General features: G+C 41.9%; 1 protein-coding gene across 3 annotated transcripts; it reads right to left on the bottom strand.

Moving 5' to 3' along the window:
- Positions 1-263: 263 nt before the first annotated feature.
- asap2b (ArfGAP with SH3 domain, ankyrin repeat and PH domain 2b) lies at positions 264-25,012 on the bottom strand. 3 transcript variants are annotated; one of them, XM_074685471.1, is made up of 30 exons: positions 24,828-25,012; positions 22,502-23,020; positions 14,928-15,000; positions 13,154-13,296; positions 12,949-13,023; positions 12,017-12,066; positions 11,814-11,943; positions 11,636-11,721; positions 11,416-11,491; positions 11,246-11,332; positions 11,017-11,120; positions 9,941-10,010; positions 9,639-9,743; positions 9,340-9,427; positions 9,211-9,259; positions 8,960-9,126; positions 7,248-7,381; positions 7,031-7,125; positions 6,736-6,925; positions 6,407-6,492; positions 5,873-5,988; positions 3,883-3,950; positions 3,671-3,778; positions 3,356-3,590; positions 3,106-3,210; positions 2,756-3,002; positions 1,828-1,886; positions 1,667-1,731; positions 1,434-1,553; positions 264-1,338 (listed from the first exon to the last, which is right to left on the bottom strand). In XM_074685471.1, the coding sequence occupies exons 2-30, from the start codon at positions 22,625-22,627 to the stop codon at positions 1,264-1,266; spliced, it is 3,132 nt and encodes a 1,043-aa protein (XP_074541572.1). In that variant the 5' UTR covers positions 22,628-23,020; positions 24,828-25,012; the 3' UTR covers positions 264-1,263. The 3 variants fall into 3 exon arrangements, with proteins under 3 accessions (XP_074541572.1, XP_074541571.1, XP_074541573.1); XM_074685470.1 differs by having other exon boundaries at positions 24,788-25,012; XM_074685472.1 differs by lacking the exon at positions 9,639-9,743 and having other exon boundaries at positions 24,788-25,012.
- Positions 25,013-25,148: the final 136 nt, after the last annotated feature.

Here is a 25,148-nt window from a genome sequence, read left to right on the forward strand (position 1 = left end):
TTTAAACTTTAAGTTTTGTTTTGTTTTATTTTTTTTTCCCCAGTCCAGTTGATAGAACATTTCTGGGTTTTTAGATACTGCTTAGGAAAAGCATGAACCTGGATTATTGTTCCAGGATAATCAAGGTGATCATTTGTCACATGCAGAAATCCCAGGACGAAACTAGTAGGATTAGAACAGTGGTTAAAAAAAGGTACAGCACACATTTTTCTTAGGAAAGAAGCATTTTTCAAAGGGTTTTAATGACACCAGTGTGTTGGTAAGATAATACAAATACACTAAAATCCAAGTGTACATTTACATCAACCCTCCACTTATAAACAGAAATTCCCTTCAGCCAACATGTAATTAAAAAAAAGTTCTGTAGGTTTTCATAAAAACATTAAAAACAGATCAGATCTGAGGTGTTTCCAGGAGCTGTAACGTCACAGGTTTGATTCCAGCAGCAGACAATTTAACTATACAAAAATAAGGCAGATGGTGTGCAGATGTGTAACAGCATAAAGTTACTGAAGCTTCCTCTGGATGATGAACCTGCTGCAGAGATTTCACACACTTGAGCATCAGTGAGGTCCAGCACTGATTGTGGTGACCATGTCTGGATTCTGAAAGTCCAAATCAGTCCAGATCTTCCTCCTATATCTGTAATATGACTGTGACAAAGAAAACCTCTGACAGTCTTAGAGAGAAAACACATCAAACAATACTCCTGAAGCTTGTCATCATGTGAAATCATAAGATTTTAGACTATTTCTCTGTCTGCAGAACATTTTACACATGAACCTGTCAAAAATACACATTTGGGCCTTTGAGAACTGAAATCAGTGCGAGTTTCATGAGTTTGAACATGACATGGAAAAATAAAAAGACTGAGCTAAAGGAGGATCCCACAGAGCCCTTAAAGTCCAATGAAGAACAATTTGCTTTATGAGAAGTGTCTCGAATGCGTCTCACTGGGGTGGTGATTGACGAGACGACGAGACGAGATGTTCTCCATGTTGGGTTGATATGAAAACTTTCAAATAAGTCAGGGATTCTTGGTTTTAAAGGCCCCCACACAGATGAAATAGTCCCTTTATAAAGCTTCAGAGGCAGTGTTAGATCCTGAGAGTCCAGCTTCATCGTTTTTATTTCAAAATATCTCAAAAGAAACGATATGCTGCTTCGGTGTTTGTTACAGCTGGTTTTGTGTTTCAGTTTGTGGTTCAGGTCACCAGAGGATCCCTTGAGTCTTTGAGTGAAAATGAAGTGTTTTTGAAGGCGTCACTCAGTGATGAAGTGAACAAATGTCACAGGAAACACTCCTCTCCTGGTCGGGTCTCCTTCAACGTAACCAAACTGAAACAGAACACACACAGATGACAGATCAGGGCACACTGGATGTAACCTGTGTGTTTATCCTCAGGGAGAAGTGAGGCAGCACCGTCACTCACCCACCACTCGTGGTCCTCCTCGCCCTCCACCACGATCACCTCTCCCTCGCTGAACGTCAGCTCGTCTGGATTGTCGGCTGAGCAGTTGTAGATGGCTTTCACCCTCTGAGGCTTCTGCTTCTGCTCACAAACATCAAACACTTCACTATAAAACGTTTCTGAGTAGATGTGTAGAGATCCCATAATCAAGAATTTCAAAATAAAAGAGGAAAACTTGAGTTATGAGGACTTACAGAAAAAGTGCTTCTGGGTTTGGGTGTTGGAGGATTTGGACTCTGGGGGGATTTGGACAGTGACCCTGCAGAGAGAGGAACAAAGAGTCAGGATGTCGCTCCTTGATTGCTTGTCTGGGACAGAACCTCCCCTAGCCCAGGTCAGGTGTGTGTTGTGTTACCTCGTTTGTCCACAGATGGCGTCCTAACAGGAGGCCTCTGAGGGGGACTCTTTGTTGATCTGAAAAAGAAACAGTACAATAGCGTTTAATGTGGATCCAGCTACAGAGACTAGCAGAAACCATCACAACTGGCCAGATCAGACCTCCTTGTCCAAACCAAAGGTCGGTACTTTCCAGCTTTCATGAATACTGACAGAAACCAGAAACCACTGAAGTTAAGATGTTTGGTCTTTTACAGTCCTGTATTGCTCCACAAAGTCCATCCCTCACAACATTAGTCCACTACAGCTTGGTATGGTCCAATATTGTCAGTACAGTCCACTACAGCCTAAAATCAGTGTTTACTCCCGGGTTCAGCCCATAGTCCTCAGTTCAGTTCTGTGAGATCTAGTACAACCCTCTACAGTCCAGAACTGCTCTCTAGTGCCAAAGACAGCTTAGTAAAACACACTGAGATTCAATCTGGTCCAACGTGGTCCAGAAAACTGCCTACAAGAGCCCAGAACAGTCTAGTAACAGCTCCCTTAGACTGATAAGGTTCAATGTAGCCCACCAAAGCCCAGCACAGTCTACAATGGTCTGGTATTGTCTGTAATAACCAATCACTGGCCATTAGGTCCTGGTTTGGAAAAAAAAGCAGCTCTATCTGGCCAAGCTCAGCCTAGCACCATCCAGTACAACCTACATTAGTTTGCCTAGGGTTCAATTAGGCCAACTTTGGCCTGATAGAGCCCAGGACATATGGTCCAAGTTTTGTTCAATTTGGCGCAGTCAGGGTTCATTTAAATAGTACAGCCCACCCATGCCTCTATAGCCAATTTGGCGTCAAAAAGTCCATTACGATCCACAATAGCCCAGTGAAATCCCCCAAAAGTGAAGTATAATCAAACAAAGCCCAAATTGAAGTCCATTTCAGTCCAGTACCTACCCAGTTGGTGATTTGGGGGATTTGGGTCCAGACGGTCTGCCGGACTGGTGACTTGGGACTGGTGGGGGAAGTGGTGGAGCTTTAAAGTGGGGTGGAGGAGGTATGATGGGTGCTGGGGGTGACGGGGGAAGACCTGATGTTGGTGGGGGAGGCAGAGGAGGCAGGGGGGTGTTCTTGGCTGACAGGGTCTTGGTGTCAAACATGCTGGACCTCTTGCTGACTGGAGGAGGGGGAGCTGCTGGGAGGACTGGGAGGAGAGAAGATCAGATCCTGAATTAGTTTCTATTTGAATCAGAAACAATCTAAGTAAGTAACAATCTAATGGACGTAAGGGTGGGCGTGATACCCACCGTACACAGAGGAGTTCCTCTCAGGGGTTTGAGGGTTTGGCGGGTCTGAGGATGACCGCTGTCTTCCAACAGTTTCTATGGGGGCATTTTTACTGTGCCCTGAACCTGCAGGGGGAAACAGGAAGCTTATATCGTTATCGAGTGAATGAAAGACTAGAATCTTGGTAAAACAAACTGAGCATAGCGTAAGCTCCCCTTCTGTTCTGGTCTTTTGCTATTGCTCTTCCTGCCTTGGCTAACCCAATCTAACCTCTGTTGGGCACTCTAGGAGGCAGCGGTGGCGTTGGTCCAAGCGGTGGCAGGTTGAGGTCTATCATGGTGCCGTACGTCTCATTGTTGATCATCATGCTGGGGACCTGAGGCCTCTGTTTGTCCCGTGCCAGGGAGGCAGCATCCCGAGCCAGTGCCGCCATGTTAGGCTGCATGGGGCCACTGCTGGACACAAAGCAGCTGACAGGACGCTCTTCTCTCCGGTTCGGGATCGGCTGCAGGAATCGGGAGTCTGTTACACCCCAGAAACTTATATCTGATATCTTTGTTTGAAGAGTTCTAAAAAGCAGCTCACCTTGTCCTCCATCTCGTCCTCGCTCTCATCTAAGTCCTCATTCTTGAGACGCCACTCGTACTCCACGTGGACATGGACATTGAACTTTCCAGTTTGAGCCTGAGTTAACTGAATGGCACAAATACAGGCACAACATAGCATTATATAAAAGAACCATAAATCCATCATGGGAATGAGAAGCTTTGGAAGATTCTCCAAACAGGAAGTCTCACCAGCTCTTCACACTTAGTGTGTCGGAGACGTTTGGCGATGTCAAGCGGTGTCTCTCCGGCTTCGTTTGCTGTTGAGACAAATTTATGGTCCAATAAAGCTCTTCATCAAAACTTGTTTTACCTCTTTAAAGTATCTACCATAGTAGGTTACCAGTGGTGTGGATCCAAAATGCACGCTAAAGTGCCCTTTTAGGATCCCAAAACATGTCGACATGCCCTCTTGGATTGGCAAAACACACTTAAATGCTCTCTTGACTGGTTAAAACCATAGACTGTATAAAACTCGCCGACGTCACCCATCTGTTTCTGAAACGGAAAATGAAGCACATCGGCTAAAGCAGCCATATTGGTAGTGGTAGGAGCTTCGCCTACAGCCATAGGGCGCCGGCCATCACGTGACCCTCCGCTGTGCCTCTTATTGGGGGTGCTCGCGATCTTAATATCATCTGAACGGCCACGTTAGAAAAAAATTCACCCCCCGTACAGTGGGAGCTGGTAGTAAAATTAACGACTTAGACAGGAGATATTTTTTGCACCAGGCAGTAAATACGGTAATTTCTGCTTTAAAAACAGCTTTTTTTTGGCTTGGTGTGTATGTGACTTCCGCTACTTCCGGAGCCAGGCTCAAGCGAACACTTGAGAAACAGCAGATTTTAGCACTTCCGCATTGTCTCATATTCTAAGACCGGAGGTTGCTGCTTGATTAAAACATGACGAACACTTGGGCCCATATTCACAAAGCTTCTCAAGGAATCTTAGCTTAAGAGTGTTTGGTCAGTGTTCCATGGGCCTTGGAACTTATGCCGCGTTTCCACCAAGCAGTCCGGGTCGGTTCGTCTCGGTACGGTGCGCTTTTAGCGGCGTTTCCACAGACTCATCCTGGGACGGATCCCTAAAAACCGAGACGAGCCGTCCCACTTTTTTGGGACCCTTTCATATGGGTGCCAGACTGAACCGATCCGCTCTCGGGAGGTGGAGCAACACACTGCAGACGGTTGATTGGTGTAAAAGAATCGTCACTCACCCCGACAGCGGCTGCATTTCTCCTGGCGGCACACAGACTTCTCTGAAACGAAGCTTGATTGCACTTTGTAACAGAGAGTTACATGAAAATCACAGAGAGGACGAAATGCTGCATGTCCTCCATCCGTGTTCTTTGTTTACTGTGTCGCGTTTTCTTCTTTGTTGGATTTAATCGCGGGGTAAGCTGCTACGGCGTCGCGCTATTGTTTACCAGTTGTGGCTTCCGACATCAGGCTTACACGCCGCCCACCACGAGAGGGCACAGTTTGCGGTGGAAACGCAAACGGGATCAGACTTAACTGTCCCAAACCATCCCAAACAGTACTGAACCGACCCGTACTGCTTGGTGGAAACGCAGCATTAGTGTCCTCTTCAGTGGCAAGAACACACTTTATGTACCTTTTTTTCCTTTCTGCCCCTGCCTTTCAGAATGTCTGTGAATGCCAGTGTTGGTTACCGTATTGGACTGCCATGAGGGTTTTTTTTATACATCCAGGAAAAAATGGAATGCTAGAAGCTTTAAGATGGGAACATAAAGATGCTTAAAGTTTACTATTCAACTATTTTGCAGGAAACTTCAAACGGCTCCTGAAAGAAGAAAAGAAGAGCTTTGGTGATATCTGGGGGTATGACAGTACTACTTAAGAATCTGTGTAGAACAACGTTTCAATCACAAACAATAGTTGATGCAAGCTGTTCTCATCCCTGTAACTCTTCAACTATTTGGGCAAGCAAAAAATACAAACAGTTCCTAAAAAAAAAGAAAAGATGAGCTTGCTGGGCATGATGTCTGGCTCTTCTAAGAACAAAATAACAAAAAAGAATACTTGTTCTGTACGATATCTGGGTGACAAAGGGTTAAAAGCTAAAGAAAACAGAAAAAAAATGTTGCTCTTAGAGCTGTGCACCAAAAACGTAGCTTAACAAGTACAATTTCACACTCATGTTGGTGTATTTGTGTTCTTACTGATGGACACTGAAGCTTTTCCTCTCAGCAGTAGTTTGAGACACTCGCTGTTGTCCGTCAAACAGCAGTAATGCAGTGCCGTACTTCCTCTGGCCGTCTGCTTGTCCAGGTTACCGCTGAAACCAAACACACACACAAATTGTTCTTTAAAGATAAATGTGGAGGCCTTTACTTATAACAGCCCTCATATGGTGCCACAGCTGTCCAGGTCTGATTTTAGCTGCTTTAGGGCCAGATGTGCGAAGCTAAGACCAAACTCAAAAGTAGCATCAATCTGCTTCAAATGACAACAGGTGAGAGCAGTCGTGATGAAGCTTTAATTAACATCTTGCCAAAGTCATAAAGAATTAGGCAACTGAATACAAACACAGTTACATCTTAAATAACGTTTAAAAAATACAGAGGCTACAGAAACAATCAGCATGTAAAGCTAAGTCATGCACACTCAAGTACAGATTGTAATACAAGCCTGCATTGGTCTCTGAAATAGTTCAAGCACAGAAAGTTGTGAGCACTTTGGCCTATAGTGGTCACCTGTTCTGAGCGAGGAAGTCAACAATGTGAAGGGAGTTTCTGTCACCCATTCGGACTGCCAGGTGGAGCACTGTCTCTCCAGGTTCCTGATCAAAACAAACATTTACACCAACAACAAATTGTCTTATTAGACTGAGTATGAGCCACATTCACCGGAAAACTCCAGGAAATTGTATTATTTTAAGACATTTAAAGACAAAAAAATCTGCCATTGGAGTAAGAAAAATGTCAAGTTTTTTTAAAATAATTTCTTTACACAAGAAACTGAACAAACCCTTTTTCTTACCCCAATGGCCACAAAGTGGAACTGGAAATAAACGCAGACATACGTGTTCATGGGGTTGTGAGCTAGCTTCCATCAGGTCCACCCCCTCAGCATAGACCTGGATCAGACTCATGATATCTCTGTTCCTGACAGACTCGTACAGAGTCTGAACCCTGGACACAGCGTCGGGACACAATCGCTGAGCAAAACGCTTCTCTGTGTACTTGGCTAAGATGTAGTCCTTCCTTATCTGCCTGTAGACGACCAGAGATCAGACTCAATTACCTCTCTAACACACAGAGACAGACAGGGAACTTTAGATTCTTGGTTGAAATTCATGTTTAGGATATTCAACTCACATGTCGCTGGTTGGATTGGGTTTGGTTATGTCCTGCGCCGTCAGGTCGGCCTCCATGATTTCATTGAACATGGCGTTTCCAACGTTCTTTGCCAACTAAAACACAACATGATGTGCCAGATGAATTTAGCACATGACTTACTTCACATGTTTCACTAAAGAAATGAAGAGAATCCTAATTTTCACAGATTAATTGATGAACCCTCAAGTGGACTCACCAGCAGCTCTGAGTTCCCCAAGACATCCAAGTCCAGACTCTGGATCCTGGAGTAGTGGACCCCCATTTCCCTGTGGATCCCTGAGCACTCAATGCAGATGAGAACACCGAGGTTTGTTGACAGCCAAGTGGGAGCTGGCAAGAGAAAGAGGAGTTTTTGTGTAACTTAAGCCACGCTGATAAATTCAGTTTTCCTGCAACAAAACCTTCAAAACAGAGATCAACATTTCAATGAGTTAAGATTTTGGGTTTTAGACTAATGACATCATCAATTGCCCCAGTACCAAGTTTTTTTCAGTATGCCTACACTTTGAGATAAGCCAAGTGTAGTGGCATTGTAGAAACTTATCCCGACACAAGCATGCTGCTCATTTTTTGGTGTCATATCGTCCAATTTAATGCTCTTGCTTAAATTATGATCCTTCACCAGAGTCTCTATAAACACTTGTTTCAGTTACTGTCTCTTTAAGGCCTCTCCAGCACTCCCGAACCCAGGATTCCAGAATCCAGCATTTTGGAACCAAGCACTGTGGAACCCAACTGTATAAAACCTGCATTTTGGACCCCAACATTCCAGAACTTCGCATTCAGGAACCGGGGATATATGAACCTAAATTTTGGAACCCAGAATACCAGAATCTAGCATTTAGTAACCCTGCATTCAGAAACCAAGCATACCAGAACCCCAAAATCTAGAACCCAGGACTCCTGAACTCTGCACCCTGGAGCCCCAGGCACTGTGGAACCCTACACCCCAGAACTCAGCATTCAGGAACCCAATACTCCTGGGATGCAGGATTCCAGAACCCAAATTCTGGAACCAAGCATTGTGGAACCCAACATACTAGAACCTTGGATTACAGAGCTTTGTTTTTATGAACCCAGTATTTCTGGACCCCAACATTTTTGGGACCAAGGATCCCAGAACCCAACATTCTAAAACCTAGCATTCTGGGACCCCAAATTTTTGGAACTCAGCATTTGGTACCAAACATTCTGAAACCCTTATCCTCTGATCCCATGTGACAAAGTTCTCTTCCTCTTTTAAAAATGATACATATTTCCTGAGTCACGATGTCACAATTTCAGCCAATTCTGCATGGATCTCACTGAAATCCCCTTTGGCTTTTAGAACAGGCTGTGCATAACAGCCTAACTTCCCACACTTGTTTACCTGGTAATATTAACTTTGCCCATGTTAAGCAAAGTTCATATTCCATTATCAAAAGATCCAGTTTTTGTTCCTACTTTGATTTGGAACAACAAGTCATGGACTGGTCTTTTCTGATGTGCTAACTGTTCAAGCAAAGCTAGCTTAGCTGGTGAACTCAGTAAACATCATTCCTGCTGTTAGAATTAACCTTTTAAGAGCATTATCTAAAGTGGGGCCATGCCTGAGAAGGCTTGAGTTATTGTAAAAACTTAGTACGTCTGGTTCAGTCTGATTTAGTCTCTTTCAGTCTGCATGTTCCTGCTTTTATTCAGGCTCAGGTCCAGACACAAGACAGACTCATTCAGTAACAAAAACAGAACAAAGCTGATGGACAGCTTGGCAGAAACTCAGGATGCAGCTGCCACATTTCATTCCTGCAGAAACTCGTCTGACCGGCACAACTGAAGGCTGAGGAATGCAGTTAATACAGCTCCAAGGTCACAGCTGACACAGTGCAGGTATTAACACTACTTCTGGATGTAGTATAAGTTAGTCCTGACCTTGAGCTCCACAGTCACAGCAGCCGTCGTTGCCGCTCATCCTCTTCACCTCGCCTACGATAGCTTTGGTCAGCTCCTGCACGATGTTGTTCTCCCCCTCGTTCTGGTCGCCTTTAAATGCTTTGTTCAGCGCCTCCTCTTTACTGTTTTGCAGCACCGATATCCAGCTGAGACATGAAAACATGACACATCAGATAAGGGGTTCAAACACAGGTTAAAAGTCAGGAGACAGTGGACTTTAGAGTTCTCACATCTGACACTCTGCTTCATCCTCAGTCTGGAAGTGGTATGTTCTGTCATCTGAGGGAAGAAATTAGATTTATCATTTGTCACAACAGAAAGAATGTGAGTTTGTTTTTGATATCAAGCTCGAGTCTCACGTGAAAACAAGTCGAAGCTCTTCTTCTCGTCTGGGTTCCTCTTCACCTGGCAGGTGAGCAGGTTGAGTTTGGCTGGAGGTCTGTTAGCCTGAGAGACAAGAAGCAGGGTAAAGGATGAGACGTGAGAAAGAGAGAGGATGTCTGACAGATAAGGAGATATTTAGAGCTTTGTTTGGTCATGAGAGCTGAAGCAGAAATGAAAGGTTGAAAAAATAAAGAAATAAAGTTGCATAAATCCCTCTCCCTCCCTCCCTTCCTCCAAACATCTCAGATTTGATGCAGACTTGCCCTGCTCCCACCCTTCTCTCTGTCATCCTTTTCCTTATGCTCTTTCTTCTCCTCCTCTTTCTCTTCCTCTGATGCTTGCTCTGTCCTGATTGGCCGTTTGACTCTTCATGTAAAAACTTCAAAATAAAAGAAAGAAGGAAAAAAAAGAAAGGAAAAATAAAATGAAAAGAAATAGCAGTGTTTCTTTTTTCCCTCCCAATTTAATGAGAAAAAAAATGGAAGGAGCCTTTTTATTGGCTGATAGCATGCAAGCAAAAAGGGTGGAGCTTTGCATGCAAGAGGACCAATGGGAGAAGAGGATATGGTGTCTTACCGTGCCATGACTGATCAATAGGAAACCATTCTTCACTGAACATTTCCTCTTCTGCCAAACTTTCCTCAGTCTGTGGAAAGACATGTTTCATTAAAAGAACATTTTACTCAAACAAAAGCCTGGATAGAAAGACAGGCTGATGTCAAGTCTTCTTGGCTCGCCATCCTCGCCTCCTTTTCCTCAGCTTATGGGGAACATCTCGCCTACCGTGGTTAGCATCGACATGCTATAGGCTGCTAATAGCTGATCTTGTGTGTGAACAATGGGGCTGTGGTTACACATAGAAGGGTCCTCTATTAATGAAAAATTTGTCATTTGAATGTCCTGTGGACATGGATCCCAAGGGACCTTTAGGGATTTGCAAAATCATGCACAGGTGGTCGTATTTTCTACTGATCTGTTAAATTAAATATCTTGTCTTTCTGTTTTTGGATAAGCCTAATTTAGTATTCCCACAGCGGGGGGTTTCCAGTCTTTGGCTTTGCTACTTTGGAGGTTGTGGTCTAAAAAGTTTGGGAACCTCTGTGTGTGTGTGTGTGTGTGTGTGTGTGTGTGTGTGTGGTTTCCGCAACTTCCAAAGCCAGCCTCTAGTGGACACACACGGAATTGCAGTTTTCAGCACTTCAACTTAATTTTATCACGACCAGAGGTTGTGAACACTAGCAGTAGACATCTCCTTTAAACTCAAAGAAGACTCAAAGTGCAGGCAGCGGCCCTCTGATGGGCTTTGTAGGTACTGCAGGCTCATCTTAAGTGGTCATGAATAAATACATGGAGTAGCTTTGGTTGTGGTCAACTTCAACGAAAGAATCTCTCATATATTTTGGAAAAAAAACAAAAAACAATAGGAAATTCTTTTCCAAAGCCTTTTCGTTTTGGAGTATTGTTTTTGGCGACAGATAGCAACCGCTGGAACCCTAACCACTAAGCATGAACCATAGCTGAAATAGTAAATTACAGCAGAAACAAGAAAGTGTATAGAGCAGTACAGTACAATATGAATAGTATATGATGCCAAAATGTGTATGCAATGTCTGTTTTTTCCTCATGAACTCTGGGACATGGAGTTCACTCACCCCTCACTCTTCTTAAAGAGAAAGCCGGAGCGTTCGGTGCCGTGAGCTTTGTTCCCCTGCAGCTGGTGGAGGCTGTAACCTGAGCTCTGTTTGGCCTGAGTGTCCTGAGGAGGACAGAGGGGACATTAGGCACATTGAAGAGCCATAACTGTAATCAGTAATACCATGAGCCTCCACTAGAGGCCGCTTGATTTCCTTGAATAGTTTCAGAACATCAGTAGAAACTCACGTCTTTCTGCTCCGTCTGCAGCGAGGTCTTAAGGACGTCTCGAAGCTGAATCAGCTGCTTCCTCTCTCCATCCTGAGTCTGTTTAATCTGAGGAAACACACATTTAGAGAGCATGAGTTATCAGACTCAGGTTCCAGGTTCTCTCTTTCTGGTCATATTGTTATCCTCACCGCTGTAAGGTCTGTGGTCAGTTTCTCTATAGCAGGTTTCAAACCCTCCACGGCCTTCAGACCATCCTGGAAGAAACTGAAAACACAAGACAAAAAAAATCAGATACAGGGTGGGAAGGGTTCAAACCAAAACTTACTGCGCGCAAGTAAGTATAAAAATGAAAGAATGAATGGTTAGTTGATCTTGTCATGCAAATAACAAAGGCGTTTCTCTGCGTACTTGCACTGAGCGTGGTAATACTTCATGAGGTTCTGGAGGAAGTCAGCGCCTTTCTTCACTTTGATCTCATTCACTTTCAGCAGATACTGCACAAAGAACCACAGAGGAGGACAAAAATAATCAGAACAGAGTGATGTAACAATCTGACGCTGAATCTCCTCCTTGTTTGTGGCCTCACCTCACACATCTGCAGCTGAAAGAGCCGCCTCTCTTTTTCCATCTCCTCCGCAATCTCTCCCCCACTGAATTCTGAGCGGATCATCCCATGCTGCTTGGCGTGCTCCCGTTTCTCTTTCTCGATTTTTGTTCTGAAGAGGTGAAAGGTCAAATTAAGACACAAAAACATTTCATATCTGATGAGATTTATTCTTTTATTCTTACAGCTTGGTCTCGTAATCCTTCCAGGACTTGTCGAACGACTTCTTCAGATCCTGGAGCAGGAAGAGAGACAGCAGGGTATTAAAGAGAACACTGACCAATCACAACACAGCGTTCATTTGTAGTGGTAAAAACAGTCAAGAGTGAACTTTGACTTGTGAGTCATTCAGAAAAAATGACACAGGTTATCTCTGAGTTATTATAGATAAAAACTCCGAGGAGGTTTAACACCAACCACACAAACACATCCTTCGATCATCGTCTCTGAGTTCAATTTATTCATTTATTTCTCAGATCAGTCATGGTCAGAGAAAAGAGAATATAAGGTCATTTTTTCATGCAAGAGGAGAGAAGGATCAGACACATGTCTCCTTGTGTCTCTTCCTTGCATCTCATTTTCCATTCCTTGATGGGACGAGTTTAGATGCAAGTGGAGATCCCTAAGATATGGTGGCTGGTAGGTGTCAGACACTTTTCAAAAATAAAAAGAAAAATTTTTGCAAAGGAAGAAAAAACAGAGCAACACCAACACTGTTTCTTCTTTTCACTTCAGTTATGATAAATGAAGCTCTGTAGGGTCTAACCTTGAGCCCTCTTTCGTAGAACTTAGATTTCTATAATATTTACTGATAATGTGTCATTTTGTATTGAGCTCTAAGAATCAAAACAAAAGCGCCAGCAGCTCCAACGTAATGTAAAGAATCAATAAGGAAATGGTTAAGCATAAAGGCCAATGATGTCGACAGATCAAAACATTTATCAATTCTTCCCAGAAACTGGCTTTTGACACGCATCCCTACTTACCCTCTCAATTCTAAGATAATCCAGAAACCAAAGGATTGGGAGGACATAACAACATTACAGGTAGGAGGGGGAAAAAGGGGAATAAGAATCAATGGTTATGGTTGTTAGAAGTTTTGAGTGTGCGCACTAACCCCTTTGACTCCCTTCAGATCTCCTTTCAGCAGACTGTCCAGAGGAAATGTGATGATGTTGTTCATGTTCTGCAGCTGTAAACGAGAAGTGGTGTTAAACCTCAATCCTCAAAGCTCCAGTATCGTCTTTTAAAAAAATCTTCAAAAAAGGTCAGTTTCACATTAAAGCGTGAGTTTGGCCTCATTGTGGCATGAACTTCCTCACCAGGTTTTTAAAGAGCCCGGTGAGCTCTTTGGTGAAAAGAGCAAACGTCCGGAAAGCCGAGCCAACCTCTGCATTCTCTCTGCTGGAACAGTCTCCGAACTTCTCCATGGACTGAATGTACTGCTCCTCATTTTCTACATGAGCTGAAACATAAGAAGAGATACACACATAACTACTCAATGCTAACTCTTTATTATCCTTTAAATACCAACCCTCCTGGGGTGGATGTGGAAGGGATGTTAGGTGTGTTAGAAAATCATAGAAACAAACATCCCAGAGCAACTTAATGCTCCATAAAATCAAAACTAAATGACAGTAGTTAGTGTTCCTGCTCAAACCAAACCACAACAAAGAACGGGAAAGCTAAAGTTTCAGCCATTCTGCAGAAGAAAGGTCAGACGTTCCTCTTTTGACTCATCATGTTTTGATGGCTTCACTACGCTACCCCTTGTGGCATCAAATGTGAAAAGGAGAAGAAAAGCAGTCTCATTTTGTCTGATAGATGGTTGCTTTCATAACTTGTTTATGATAAAAGAAAAACTCATGGATAAATTTAAACTAAGAAGATTTTGGAGATATGAACCATTCAAGTGTGTTCAGTCTGGCTACCGACAGCTGGGGTCCCAGACCAAGGATTTCCTTGGACACACTCCTAATGATGATCCTCTCCTGGTCCATGTTGGCTGTAAAACCTCAAACCTGTTGACCCCTGGTTTGGCTCCACTCATTATGCCTATTTGTTGTTGAGGTCAAGTTATTTACCATCTGGTTTGGACACGCTTTGTTTGCTTCTGCAAGCAAACTCCATATAGTAGCCAGAGAGTCAGGAAAAAGTCTGCCTTTTCTTAAAGCAGTCCTAGAGCTGTCTCTGTAAAGATGGCATCACTCTTTGGAGCATTAGTATGTATTTATGCAACTGCAATGCCTTGAATGTAGTGAGGCTAGCACACAGTTATAGCCATGAACGCTTTGTTACTAACAGCGGGCACAATAATTTCTTCCAGCGTTTCGTTTTTTTGTTTCAGCTAAGAATATTCATTTTGGTGCATCCCTAATAGATACAGCAGCTTTGTCACGCCTTTTCTTTAGATGCACTTCTATAAGAGCTGAGAGTGCAGCAGGAGAAAGAAAACAAGAGGTCACACAGGTAAAAAACTGAAACTCATAATGGAGCCATAGAACTGCAGAAAGAGCTACAAAATCTTTCATTTTATACTCCATTATTACAAAACAAACCTTAATAAACAGACTTTAGTTGATCTCTCTGCATGGTGAGAGTTTTTGGTATTATTCAGTCTTCCTCTACCTCTCTCAGTACAGACAGCTAAGATGATGAGGCGGGAGTTTCTCCCTCAGCATGCTGGGACAGGAGGGCAGTATGACAGGAATGTTGGGAGGTGAGACTCCACCTGCCTGAACACAAACCCACCACATCGTCCCTGCAGAGGACCTGAGAGCACCAGCAGCTCAGTTTTCACTGTAACGTGTTAAGGTCTCAATGATCTGTGTCAAAGTTTGAACGAAAAGGAGTGTTTAGGAGAGTGTGTAGAAAAGAGGCCAATAGATGCTGGACGAGAATCAGCCAAGTACTGAGAACGAAATTCGAATGCAGAGAATGAATGACGTCTAAAATGAAGAATAAATTAAGGAGGCTGTCAGGAGTTGTACTTTGGTCTTTGAGCAGACAGGAAGTAACAGGCAGAGTGAGACTTTGTGGTAAGAAGTGTTGCTATCTTTTTTTTTTACAGTCTATGGGTGAGACGGTGTTACTTACTCAGACCAGATGAGTGGATGGCCTTCACCGACTTCTTGATCTTGTATAAAACGGATCGGTCCACATCCAGAGCCTGAGGAGGATAAACAGAGTCAGGATGGAGGGAACTTTAAGTTTTGGGAGCAACAAACTTTTATCAGCAAACCACATTCTGCAAGGATTACAGCAGAATGGCTGTAATTTTACACTATACAGACAAACAAAAGGATAAATAAACAGTTCAGTAAAGGCACATTTAGAATCAGAGGCCCTTCTAAAAATCATTCAGAAGTTTGTGAAGACTGAAGTGTAACTGTCCTTTTTGTTTTTGATATTATATCGAGGTCACATCATAAAGCAGCATTCAAATGAGTTTTCTGGGTGTTAGCAGCTGTGACATCTCTGACAGAGAGATAACATGCAAACTAACTTCACAGACCTTCAGTTGATCATCTCAGACAGATGATGCTTTCTGTTTAGTAAGCTGCTAATTATGCAACTCTTTCAGGTTCTATCTGTCTATCTGTCTGCAAAAACCTCAGAAATTCCAGAAAAAAAACTTAATATCAGAGGAAAAAGGGGGATATTAAGAGGGAGTGATCTGCTTTATCATACATTATCTTTCCTCAAAAAACAGCACGAGATTGTTGACACATTGAAGGGGCAGGACTTCAAACACTCTGTTCATAGCTCTGCTCCCTGACAGGCCTCCAATCTGACCAATCAGAGGAAGGGGTTTGTGGAGTAGGGGGTATTAAAGAGACAACAGCTTAAAACAAATAAGAAATAGCTTAACAACTATTGATCATTAATTAATTTGACAAACAGTGTTGGGTGTATTGAGTTACAAGGTAACGTGTTACAGTAACGTAACTACTTTTTGGGGTAAAAAGTAGTGTAACGTGGTACTACTGAAAATATGGTAACCTAATGTAGTTCCTTTTTCATTTGGGCATAACATTACATTTCCCAGGGACCTATTTGACAGCAACACTGCCTCAGCTGCATGCATGTCCCGGGTTCTCATTTCACACTGAGGCTGGTACTTGCAATAGCATGCAGAGGGCAGTCAGTCATTATGGCATTATTGTTTTTCTTGTCAAGTGCTCTGTGGCATTTTTAAAAATAGAGAGCACAAAAGAATTACCTGTTATGTGCTCCATAGAACTTTATGAAGGCCTATACACATTTAGGAAATGAGATGGGGTTCTGCCTTAAGTCGAGCACCAAAAAAGTAACGTACATGTAACAAGTGACGTAAAAAGTTTCTTTCCATAGAGGGTAACTAAGTAAAGTAAGGGAGTACTTTTTCAAGAAGTAACCTGTAACAAGCAAACACTACTTTTTACAAATAACTTCCCCAACACTGCTGACGAATATCTGACACATTGTTCGTGATGATCACCATAGTCTAATGTCTGCAAGTTACACAACATCTTCACATCCGCTCACAAGATATGAAGATAAACTAAGGTTCAACTAAACAATGCAAACGTCTGGGTGGGCCTCAAATATCAAGGTCTGCCCAAAACTTTGCCCCTGACAGACCTTCAGTGGGCTGGCCAATCAGAGAGAAGGGGGAGCCTTACAGATGCTGTGAGGGGGATCTGTTTTAAATGGACTGCAGCTCTACCTTTTGGGCCCTGAGCAGTCCAATAGCAGGCTGATATAAGAGTTTTATAAAACACCAGTGAGAGTAAATAAGGCATTTTTAAGCTTTAAATCATTTTAAGATACTACAGGGCAGCAGAGGGACAGAATGAAGACAAAATAAAGACAAAAAACAGCACTATACCCCCCTCTTTAAGGTCCACAGAAACAGAAAGTGTTTCCTAGATTTTCTTGTTCAGTTTGAAAAATTCAGGCTTTAGTGAATTCTATTTGAGGTAAAGAATTTTAGATTGGCCAGAATGTTGCATGTAATATGTAAACAAAAGCTAAATCTAGAGTATCCATAAATAGTCATTGTTTACTTCCACTTTCCAAACCCAGATCAGACTGAGCAGTCATCCCACCTTTAAACACAGTAAGCACAGACTGAGCAGTCATCCCACCTTAAAACACAGTAAGCACAGACTGAGCAGTCATCCCACCTTTAAACACAGTAAGCACCCAGCCTTAGTTTCAGAGCAGAGTCAGAGTCTCTGTACGGAAACAGGAACAGTGCAGTCCAGAGTCTCTGTCCCCTGTCAGCGCTTCAATCATCCTGAGCTCAGAAGTTTCTGCAGCTGAGTCACAGCTCAGAGGTGACTCAGCGTGTGAAACATGCAGACCGTCCAGAAGCTCGGTGAATGTTTGACTCAAAGACAAACTGAGTCCAACAGCAGGGCTGGTTTTCTCCTCCTGAATCTGTCTGTTTGCTGTCACTCATTACTGCATCATGTGTCACTCTGTGATTGTGAGAGGTTACTATTTATAGGAGTCTGATTAAAATGAAGGAGACAGAACCAAACAAAGGTGTGCCAAAAATTCAAACATAAACTTATAACAGCATTAAATCTGACAAAAGTTCACAGTCAGAGGAAACTATAAACTGGTGTTTGGAGAAGTCTCTCACTGGTTGCTGATGTTTCTGAGCTAAAATAAAAACAATGAAAGTCGATTTTGAAGGTCTGCATACAGCGTATTTTCAGCCCTACAACTGGTGATGCACTTCAATAAGACAGCAGCCCACAGAGTTAGTTTCATAAATTTAGAGATGAAAGAAAGCATGCTCAGTTTTCACTCGTGTGTATTTCTAGAAATGAATCATGAGTGACTTTCCTGCCTACATGGCAGCTCTTTGAACTTCTAAAATGACTTCAGCGAAAGTTGTATAAAAGGCAAACACAACAAAAGATGGTAATGAATTTGGTCAGCTCATGGGGTAAAAATTCTCTTCTAGCATCTCTCTGCAGACGAAGATGTCTGACTGACTAAACATAAAGCATTTATTAAAACACTCTATCAGTATATTAAGTGATGTTTCATTGAGGTTTTGATTTCAGTTCTGCCTTTTTTTTTAGATCAATACTGCAATACTACTCACCTTCTCATGAGTGAACTTTCATTCACAGCGCTTAACAAATTAATTAGACCACTTGCCAAGACAATTCGATTACCAAATTTGAGCCGGCTCAATCAGAAATTCATTAAGAACGAAATAAAATTAATAAAACAGTGTTCTGCACAGAAATGCAAGTAAATAACAGTAATTTGTCATATATATATATGTATATATATATATATATATATATATATATATATATATATATTTATATATATATATATATATATATACACACATTCATTTGATTTTCATCAAAAGGGAAACTCTGCAGCCAAACAAGACAGAATTATGTTTGAGTTTACAGTGTTTCGCATATTTTCTGATGAACAAGCTGGACTCAAAGAGCTTTACACAGCTGGTCTCCTTCACCCAAACAAGTCACATTCACACACCACAGGCAGAGGCTGCTAGAGTAGGACAATCAGCCTGTAGTTAACACATCCCTCAACACTTTGATTGAAGAACTCTACCACTGTGCCACAGCTGCCCCAAAGAGGGGTACCAAAACAACCAATCCTTACCTTCCTAATTTCTTTTTTAATGCACCTGGCCCACTTGAAGCTCTAAAAAAAACAGGGGGGGGGGGGGGGGGGGGTGTCTTAAATATAACCACAACCCAAAGAGCTGCTCAGTCTTTACTCCTTCAGTGAAGCTCAAAGGCCTGAAATCTGGTTGCAAACGTTTGGCTCTTTCTACATCCCAAACCCCACAAATGATTATCTATTGATCTCATTGACCTCAGAGATAAACTGCCGGTAGGAAGGTCAGATAAACCCATACTGTTTCGATTTTGGCTGTTGTACTGAGTCATAATATTATCACTTTTAAAGATGGTATCAGTTTTATCTTAATGTTTATCAATTTATCTGGTTTGGCTGTGTTGTGCCTTTGTTGGAGAATCTGTGCAGATAATGGAAGGATAGAAGAATGCTGACTGGACCTGTTTTATGCAAAGTGTCTTTTTCTGTTAATAAATCAGCCTTTTATAAACAAATATGTATGCATTGAGTTCAGCTGATTTTCTCCTTCAAAATTTGTTCAAACTCACTCACCAGAAACAGCACTCAATCTGTTTTGAGTCACTAAACAGCTGTGAAAACGATCACAGTGCCGATGATAAGGACACCTCTGAAATCCAAGACTTCAGACGTGTCCAGACGTGACAAAAGAGTTTTCACACTGAAAAGGGAGGGAGGAAGACGACAGACAGCAGAGAGGATCTGAAGGAAAAGATCTATTGGAGACACTTTAAAGGCCTCTGATAGGGTGAGACGGGTCGTGTTCAGACTCGATCAATGAATCACCACTCTGGCTGTGATCGTCCCAACATGCAACAGGCGGAGGAAGACACAACACGCCTGGGTTTAATACAAACCTTTAATCTCCTAATCAGAGATTTGAAATATTTTCTGCCTGAGTGGAGACAAACTGTTACTTCACAAGAGAGATGAAAGGATAAAGATACCTGTTCACCTGATCAACACAAATATTGAATCGGCCAATCACACGGCGGCAACTCTGCAGCATTTGGTAGATGAAGACAAGCTGCTGAAGTTTAAACTCAGCAGCTTGTCAGAATGGAGAAGTAAGGATATTTAAGAGACTGTGAACACAGTGAAGTTGTTGGTCTGAGTATTTGACAAACTGTTGAACTACTATGATTTTAACCAACAAGCACCTCTACAGTTTATAGTTAATGGTCTAATCCTAACCCATCTAACACGTCCAACCTTGGAGCAGACAGGCTACAGCAGCAGAAGACAACACCAGGTGACCCTCCTGTCAGCTAGGAACAGGAAACTGAGGCTACAATCCACATGAGCTCATCAGAACTGAACCATAGGGGACGGGAAAACGTTGCCTGGTCTGATGAGTCTGGAATTTTGCTCCACATTCAGATGGTCAACTCAGGATTTGGAAGGAACAGCATGAAAGCATGGACCCATCCAGCCTTGGATCAATGTTTCAGCTTGCTGCTGCTGCTGTAATGGTGTGGAGGAGATTGTTTTGGCCCACTTTGGACCCCTTAGAACCACCTGAGCCTGGTTTGAAGTCCACAGCCTACCTGTGTATTCCTGCCGACCAACTTCATCCCTCTACGAGCATAGTGTATCCATCTCCTGATGGAGACTTCCAGCAGGATAATGAGCCATGTCACAAAGCTCGGATCATGAATTACCAAACTATACAATCCACAGAGTCCCTTTCTAGTTTCAAGAGATATCTGAAGACTTGTCTGTTCAGGGAACAGCCTTTAATCTGACCCTTTTCTTTTGTCCTCAGGAGTAGAATGAGTCAGAAGGTCTCAGACCCAGCTCTTAGTGAACATTTAGCGCTGATTGTTGAATGTTGTTGAAGCCATATTGTTGACATTAATTTTCTGTACCACAGTGGCCTTCCCAGTCACCAGATCTCAGTCCGGTAGAGCTCCTTTGGGATGTGAAGGAAAGGGAGATTCTCATCATGGATGTTTAGCACAAAAATCCGTAGCAGCGGTGTGATGCTATCATGGCAAAATAGAGCAAAATCTCCGAGAAAGGTTTCCTGCAGCTTGTTGAGGCCATGGCACTAAGAACAAGACAGGTCTGAAGACAAAAAGGGGATTCCATGCTGCATATGTACAGGCTTTGCAAATCAATGGCATATTTTTGGCGCTGTAGAAAAATTAGCTGTAGTTTAAGTGCAATAACTCCTATTGCAGGTCAAAAACTCAAATTCTGTTGATGTACAATTTTGGACAGGCTGTTGGATGCATTTTTTATAGAGTGAAATCTCTCAAAATTGACCATCATTATCAATCTAAAGTTCTTTTTCTACCCTGCATTCTGTCAATTTCCATATTTTTGGCAAGATATAAATAAACTATGGGCTGAGACTTGTGCTACCAGAAAACTGAATTTTAAAAGCACGATATGAATTCAAATTTGATGTTTGGGAACTGAGTTTATTTGTTTAGAATTTTTTTTTTCACCTACTTGAAATTCAGCTTTCTTTATTCCATAACATTAAAAAACCTAAAGCTCAATTTCAGGTCAGCGTGGCATTACCGTAACATCCTCAATGTCCGTGAGGAAGAGTAATTGAGCACAAATTCAGAAAGTTCCTATGCATGTCCATAAAATTCAAGTTTTTTGCTTCTATACGTCTGGGTCCTTCCAAGATGTGTGTGGTGAAATGTTGGAGTTTATTAAACAGCTGCTTGCAGAGTTATTCATAGAATTACTGGAGCATTGCTGCAGTTTCTGCAAAGCAGTTTTAATATTACTTATTTTATTTTTGAGGTCTTTGCACTCGGAAACACCACATGCATTTACTCTGGACAAGATCTTCAAATTTGACCTTTCTCTTTGTGTATCTGATTAACTCACTGATAACAGCTGTTTGATCATTCTTGTAATAAAATGTTCATTTCTTCCACTGCAAAATTTTTCTTCATTTATCTTCTCTAAGTCACACCCACGGATGGGTACCTTTCACACTGAAACGATATGGTACCATTGCCTGGTACCTGGCAATCGGTACTTGGTACCCAACGGTACCAATTTTCTGTACTTTTTGTTTATGTGGCAAAAAAAATCATTTTAAAATACAGTATATATTTTTTCTAATTTAACATATTAGCCAACATATTTATTCTTCAATATATCCTTGCAATGCTGTTTTCATGTCCAGCATGAAAAATCGCCTACTCTGAGTGATTACTTTCAGTCGAGCATACGGCTAACGCTGCAGCCAAACACGCTGTACCATAATAGTACGAGCCTGTTTATTTTGTCTAATGAAATGGGTCAATCTCAGCCACAGACCACAAAGGAAGTTTTGCAGACGTGAAAAGAATTTTGTTTTTTAGAATTTAAAGGAAAAAGAGAGTTTAATTTCCAATTAGGTTTAATGCAGCTTCAAAGCTAATAAACTCAATTTCAAAACATTATATTCAACTTCAGATCATACTTTTCAAAATAAATACAATAATACAAAGATGCACAAATCTCAGCTCATATGATACAAACAATAAAAAAAAAACAGCTCTCACCAGATAAAGACTAAATTGATGGTAAACAATACCCTGAGTGCAAACCAAACAGTGTGGATGTGTTAAACACCACCCTCTGAAGCGCCTCAGCAGCTGACCTTTGACCCCCTGACAGCCAATTCCTGTTAATAAACCTGCACCATCATCACTGTGTTGCAAAACCAAGTACCAGCTTGAATCTCTTACAAAATAAAGAGCTGCAAAAGATTCAGTTCAACTGCTGTTTCAACAGGAGGAAGTGTTTTTCTCTGTTCCTCTTTTTGAAGCAAAAAACTATCAAATATTTTGGCTTTAACAAGTTACAAATATGAAAGAGTTTCATAAGAAAAATCTGCATGGATTAAAGTCACAGTAAAACGCCAAATGCACAACAAAAATGTACCCAAATCATTACATTAATGAATACTTTACCTTATTTGAAGATAACAGGAAGTTCAATCAGCAAAAAGGTCTTATTACATTCATATAACTCATTTCTGCAGTGTGGTTGTGTACTGTAGTGTATTTTCCTACCTCCTCCAGAGCTGCCACCGCGTTCCTGCAGTGGGACATCCGTGTAGTGAAGCTGGAGGTGGTTGGAGCTTTGTAGTCCTCATTAGTTTCTGAAATAAACTCAGTCACAGTGATGAGCTCAGGCATCTTGATCAGCTGCAAAGAAGTCAAACTGACCTAAAATATAAAGACTTTAACGATCCACAGTCAGCCTCAGGTGAGAACAGCAGCCACACCTGGACAGATTCAGAGTAATCCACTGTGTCACAAACAGCCACCAAAGATCCTCTCCTCGGTCAGGTAGTTTCTGTTCCTCATAGTTAAAGTGTTGAATCGGGTTTGAGTAAACTCCGGGTGAGGTATTTGGGTTTTAATTCCATGATTCGTTCCACGAAGAGGCCTGGAGAACACGGACAGTCCCGTCACATTCCTCCGTCCTGCGCTGCTGACACCACCTGAGGAAACCACGCAGGGCGGAGACACGCAGGGGAGGAGCGGCAGGAGGTCTCACTCTGCTGCTGTTTCCTGGTACCACAAACGCTGACAGAGAATAATCGAGAGGAAGTGTAGAAGTTTACACGTCTTGTTCAAAAATTATTAATGGATGTATAACTGTACCATTCTGCACCCGTTAAAAACTAGGGGTCTGCTTATACGGAAAGCTACAAGGAAATGGAACATGTAGTCCCCCAGTGAACACTGTCTTTGCAACTTTGTGATCCCAATTTCTTTCTTTTAAGTCGTTTTCAAGACAGCATAACGCTAACTGTGATTTAGGCTCATGCTGAGTCACTGGAAAGACATACTTCATCTTTTCCCCTTTTTGACAGTTAAAAGGTGACTGGTCAGCATTTATAAAGGCTATCAACACATTTTGAAAAATATCTACTTACAGTTAGCCTCTTAAGTCCCAGAGGACAAATTCTTGTGTGCAACAGAAAACTTCTTGTTAACACACTTATTTTATTTATAAAAACAATTAAGCTAATGTAGTAGTTTAGTTCGTTAAAATTACGTTTTTTTTTAACATCATTGTCATTGTGCTGTCAAGTAATTTGTTATTCTGTGTGAAATGTTAATGTATTTTTAAGCTGGGACAGGTATTTTGGTTGTAGCATTGGCACCATCTGCTGGGCAAAGTCTAGAGGTGCGTCCCAGTGTAGATTTGTAATAATTAGCTAAAATAAAATTCAATAAGTAAATAAAAGAGAGCAATTTCTTCAATGATTTTTTTTTTCTAAAAGAGCAAATAATGGTTTTGTTGCTTATCATGACTGAACTTGTTTCAACTGGTTTGAGTAGCAGCTTTTCATTAACAGTCAATTTCACCTGACGCCCTCCAGAGCTAAAATACCCCAGCAGCAACCGGTCTACTTATATGAGACAAGGGGAAGTGCTAAAATCTGCTGTTTCTCGAGTGTCCACTTGAGGCTGGCTCCAGAAGTACCGGAAGTCACATACAAAGCAAGCCAAAAAAAAAAATATTTTCAGGGCAGAAATTAACCTATTTACAGCCTAGTTCAAAAAATGTCTCCTGTCTGAATTGCTAAGTTTACTATCAGCACACACTGTAGAGGGGTGAATTTTTTTCTAACATAGCAGTTCAGAATTTTTTAAGATGGCAAGCTCACCCAATCAAAGGCACAGCTCAGGTCACGTGACTGATGGGCGCCCTATAGCTGTACGTGAAGCCCTTGCACTTCCAATATGGCCGCGAAAGCCAATTTGCTGCATTTTCCATTTCAGAAACAGATGGACGACATCAGATTACGTCCATGTTTAAATAGTCTATGGTTATGAGCTGACTTCAGGCACCCTGCCGCCAGTCAGCGAAAGCTACAGAACATCGCAACATCCACCCAGCTTCCCGTGCTTTAGTCTCTTTAAGTTGTTAGTTTGTAGTGGAAGCATCAGATTTGTGCTCACATTTGTGCGAGCAGAGTTATTTTACAAAACTTTGTTTTCCAACCATGGGTCCAAGAAAGTTTGTATAAAGGGCAGCGTTGATAAGAAGAAGCAGATGGTGTGCATTGAAATAGAGAAAGAAATTAGCAAAAAGGTGACCAAGGTGTGCCTATAGTTGACTTGGTGAAGCAGTAGGAGCGTAGCACTGCCGCGATCTGCACTGAAGCAGAAGGAGTCGGTAACGGCTATAACGCCAGCTAAAAGCTTTGAAATATATATATATATATATATATATATATATATATATATATATATATATATATATATATATATATATATATATATATATATATATATATATTTAACAGCGGACATCTTTCCATGAAAACATAGAGAAGCTGCCGATGGTGTGGTTGATGGAGATGCAGTTTGCAGGAGGTACCGTGATGGGGGCTTTAATCTTCCAGAAGGCACAAGCTATTTACGCCGGTCTGCTGCAGCAGACCCCAAGCACTTTGACGAACAAGGCATCGGGCGAATGGTTCAAGACTGACCGACAGGCGCCCTATACCTGTACGCGAAGCCGTTGCCACTACCGATAGCACCGATGTGCTTCATTTTCCGTTTCGCCACGTAAGTACTCGTTTTTTTTTAATTCAAACTTTACATTGTTATTTGGTAAAATACACCAAGATTTTTGTTCAAGTCGTGGTGCTCAAAACGACTTTAGCATGATAGCACGCTAGTTAGCTACTATGAACCC

Source organism: Halichoeres trimaculatus, unplaced genomic scaffold (assembly GCF_033239565.1).
Source record: "Halichoeres trimaculatus isolate MK-OKI-2021-1 unplaced genomic scaffold, fHalTri1.1 fHalTri1_scaffold_13, whole genome shotgun sequence".
Classification (NCBI taxonomy): Eukaryota; Metazoa; Chordata; class Actinopteri; order Labriformes; family Labridae; genus Halichoeres; species Halichoeres trimaculatus.

Excerpts from the sequence above, each read along its gene's own strand:
- asap2b (XM_074685471.1), bottom strand. The coding sequence starts at position 22,627 with ATGCCTGAGCTCATCACTGTGACTGAGTTTATTTCAGAAACTAATGAG. Across the intron at positions 7,382-8,959 it reads CTGTGACTGTGGAGCTCAAG|CTCCCACTTGGCTGTCAACA; the intron begins GTCAGGACTAAC and ends TTCTCTTGCCAG. Across the intron at positions 3,951-5,872 it reads AAAAGCTTCAGTGTCCATCA|CAAACGAAGCCGGAGAGACA; the intron begins GTAAGAACACAA and ends TTGTCTCAACAG.